General features: G+C 40.4%; 1 protein-coding gene across 1 annotated transcript in view; it reads left to right on the top strand.

The window, feature by feature from the left end:
- UTP18 (UTP18 small subunit processome component) overlaps nt 1-1,896 on the top strand; it is a 24,017-nt gene extending 22,121 nt beyond the window's left edge. Inside the window, 2 exon segments of the mRNA XM_015570769.1 lie at nt 655-693; nt 1,694-1,896. Coding sequence (XP_015426255.1) covers nt 655-679 — 25 coding nt within the window. The 3' untranslated portion in view covers nt 680-693; nt 1,694-1,896.
- Nucleotides 1,897-3,994: the final 2,098 nt, after the last annotated feature.

Raw genomic sequence — 3,994 nt, 5'->3', positions numbered from 1 at the left:
TTGTGTTTATATGCTTTGGGGAAAGTATGTTTTGAAATAAAACGAAATCTGGAGTGAAGAAAAGGAGGCATGTGAATTGACTTGGAGGATATAGCTGTGAAAAGAATATAGCAAACAATAATATGGTTTCAAGTTCAACTTACTTTGAAAGGAAAATGGGTTATACCTGGAAAATTGATATTTTCCATCCTCATTTCAGATCATTTTTGGTGATTCAGTTTGGATTATATAAAAGAATATAGAGTCTTGTCGCACTTAGAAATTCTCTTCCTTTGGTTTATTATAACTGAAATTTTCTTTTGTTTAAGTAAGCCCCACAGGCCATTAGCGTTTTCACAAGCGTTGCTCTCCAGTGAGAGTTTCTAACAAGTAGGTTGGACTGACAGCATTTCTGTGGGGTATGGCTGGTCAGGTATTTCTTAGACCGCAGTTTGATGCTTTGGGACAAGCTTAAGACTTTCATCTAAAATCTGAGCTTAAATTAGCATTAGACTACTTCAGAATGTCCGATTGAGAAGTCAACCTAGCTGCCTGGTGAGAATGACTCCACCCTCCTACCCCCTTAAACTATCCCTAAGTGCCTTCTGTGATCTGATTGACAGTACTCTGGGTTATCACAAAGTTGTTTAGATCATTTGTCTTTTACTTTTGCAGGTTGCACCATTACTCAGACTTCTAAAGAGATCATTTGAAGTAAGAAAATCCTTTAAATTGCTTCTTCAGGTTTTAAGGTTACGCCCATTGCTGTCAGTGGCAAAAGGACCACATTAGCTGATCTTTGTTTCTTTGCCCCTGTGTTGCTATGTATTCCTTTAGGGGAGTGGGACGGAAGGTAGATCAGGAGGAGCCTGGTTGGACGTGAATCTTCCTTGGGAATTTCTTTTTCTTTTCTTTAAATCAATAAATTTCAGAAAGGGAGGGAGAGGGCGATTCTCATACATGATGAGAATCATTGATCAGCTGCCTTCTGCATGCCCCACACTGGGGATGGAGCCCAAAACCCAGGTATGTGCCTTGACTGGGAATCGAACCATGATCTCAGTTCTTAGGTTGATGCTCAACCACTGAGCACACAGGCAGAGCGTCCTTGGGAATTTCAACAGTAATCTGGCCCTTTTCTTCTGAGGTCAGCTCTCTAATGTAATTACTAAACATTTAATCCACAAAGGAGACTGAACAGTGAGAGATAAGTATCTTCAGATAGAATTAAAGCTTCCCGGAGCTTCAAATCCTCTTACTTTATACTATATGTTTCTTGAGAGATTATAAGTGCTTGCCCTGTAGCTAGTTAATAGTAGATTGTCATAGACCTAGTTAATGTCTGGTCATTAGTTTTGCTGCCCAAAATTTAAAACAGTAGGACATGCTGCTTCTCAGGGTTTGACCTTTGAAATGAGACATGGTAGACTTGAGGCTGAGCTTTGCAGTGGCCTATTCATTACAATTGACTGATTTGATCTTTGGGATTCATACATGTTGAGGAGAGACGGAGTGCATATGGATTTACATAGAGGAAAGAATTTTTGAAAGTAGAATAATATTGAGCAAAACATTAGCTGTGGGGGAAAGCACTCCAGCTATTTTGCCACTGAAAATTACAATGTCAGTACATGTTGTTTGTTTGTTTTTTACATGTTTGTTGATGACCGGCAGTTATAAATCAGGTGTGTGATTTCTTCTATTCTTTCCTCAGATTCAGTTGAGTCACAAGAGAAGCCCATCCTGATAGATCTGAGAAGCTTTCCAGAATGTGTGATAATGTACGGATCATGATTTTTTGAGCCAACTGTACATATTTAAGTTAATAGAAATGTATAATAAATACATGGCAACTTTTATTTGAAAATAAATGTATGTGGGAGAACAGGGGTGGGATAGACGGGGTCAATGAGGGGGGGGGGAAAGTGGACATATGTAATACTTTTAACAATAAAGATGAAAAAAAAAATGTATGCGGTTCTTCCCTCCCCACCTGCACACAGACGCACTAACGTGGATGCATTTCTTTTAAGACGAAACATGAGAAATTGGAAACACCTGTCTGCAGCCAGAAGTCACATAGGCGGATGTTCTCCTATTTCACACTTAGACCTGATTAGTAGGCCCTCCTTTCCCAGCGTAGGTCTCTCCATGTTTCAGGGTAACAACTAACAGGCTCTGATCTGCTTGACATGAGAGCGATGACATCGCATAGAATGAATTTCGAACTTGCAAGTCGTCCTGGAAAAGTGATTGTGGAAATGAAAGGCCTTTTCTGGACGTAGTACTTCAAGTGGTTGTGAAGAAACCTGTTACTCTTGTCCTAATTATTAGCCACTCCCCTTCCTGGAAATGATCCTTACCAAGACTTAAATGTTTCCTTTGAGCTCCAAGGTTGGCGGCAATTGATTCCATAATTCTTTAATTGTAATATAAGATCTGCTTGACATGAGAGCGATGACATCGCATAGAATGAATTTCGAACTTGCAAGTCGTCCTGGAAAAGTGATTGTGGAAATGAAAGGCCTTTTCTGGATGTAGTACTTTCAGTGGTTGTGATGAAACCTGTCACTGTTGTCCTAATTATTAGTCACTCCCCTTCCTGGAAATGCTCCTTACCAAGACTTAAATGTTTCCTTTGAGTTCCAAGGTTGGCAGTTGATTCCATAATTCATTAATTGTAATATAACTGCTTTAGACTAGTCCCTACATTTCTTAGGAAAAACTGACACGATAACCATGTATTTATGAAGTATTGGTTGTGAGAAGTATCAAGTAGATCTAAGAGCTTTCAATCCACCTCCTTTCTAAAACATGGAAAAGTCAGGGGAGAGGAAGTTTTTCTAGGGATGTAAAATGACTCTGCCCGGGGAAGTAATAAATCCCACATAACTGTTCACACAGATGGACCAGTGGCTGGTGCCTTCAGTGTCTTCAGGCTTTTTCCGTCTGTAGAGTAGCCCAGTAGGTGTGGATTGTGTTAACATATCCCAGCATCTTTCTAAAAGGAAATTTTGTGTTAAGATGGGCTATTGTACAATTGTGGAGACCCTTTCTCTTGTAGCAACATTTTGAAAAGTTAATCCTGAACATTTCAGATTCCTGACCCGTTGGCTTGTTAGTGTTATTCCTCTCTCGAGTTGCTAGAGGGCAGCATTGGATTATGAAGTATTTGAAGGCTTTTTGTAGATTTTTACCACCTTGTTTTTAGCTTCTGCCAAACCATTGTTTCAGAAACGGATACCAAACCATGTATGTGCTTATTCTGCATATGGTTTTCAGGCTGATAGATTTACAAGAAGTTACTCTAGAGACAACGATGGAAGCAGAATTTAAGTTTTAACTCTAACATCTCTGGGTCATTTTTATACTCTCCTAGGGGCAGAGCCAAGAATCCCCAGTTCTAATCTGGATAGATGATAAATGTGCTGTTTGTTCTACAGACATGCCACCAGTCCCATGTCTTGCCTGTTAGTGTTTTTTTCACTCTCTGGGGAAGTTGGGAGATTGAGTCAGGTTCTTAATACTTCTCTTGGTAGCGAGTGCTCAGTTAACTTCAAAGAGGCGAGAGCCACAATCATGAACTACTTTACACAATTCTCTGTTGGCAGTTGCTAAGTTAACATGAATGTAGCTCATATCTTTGGGGGTGGGGGAAGAATGACTGCCTTGAGCTCTGAGGTGATACTTTGCCATCCAGAGCTACACAGGCACTCAGGTTTATTTGGAGTGGTGAATTGGCAAGTTGAAGTCTGGCGTATCCCACTCCTATCTCCTCCCATTCCCATAAATATTAAACTAAAGGATTATTAGTCTATGGACTTTCTTTGAACAAATTCCAGGTGATACGTCTCACCTTCCTGTGTGTGTGTTTCTGGTGAGGATACATTAGCCTTTCTAAGCCTGCACAGGGTAAGGTGACCTGCTGTAGGGTTTGTGACCAGCATTTTCACACTTGAGCTTGGGAATGGGGTGGAGGCAGGCAAATGCCTGTGAAAATGAGGTCCTCCCTACA

The sequence above is a fragment of the Myotis davidii genome, unplaced genomic scaffold (assembly GCF_000327345.1).
Source record: "Myotis davidii unplaced genomic scaffold, ASM32734v1 scaffold327, whole genome shotgun sequence".
Classification (NCBI taxonomy): Eukaryota; Metazoa; Chordata; class Mammalia; order Chiroptera; family Vespertilionidae; genus Myotis; species Myotis davidii.
Note: the sequence above shows the minus strand (reverse complement) of the source record. Positions and strands in the feature narration are given on the sequence as shown.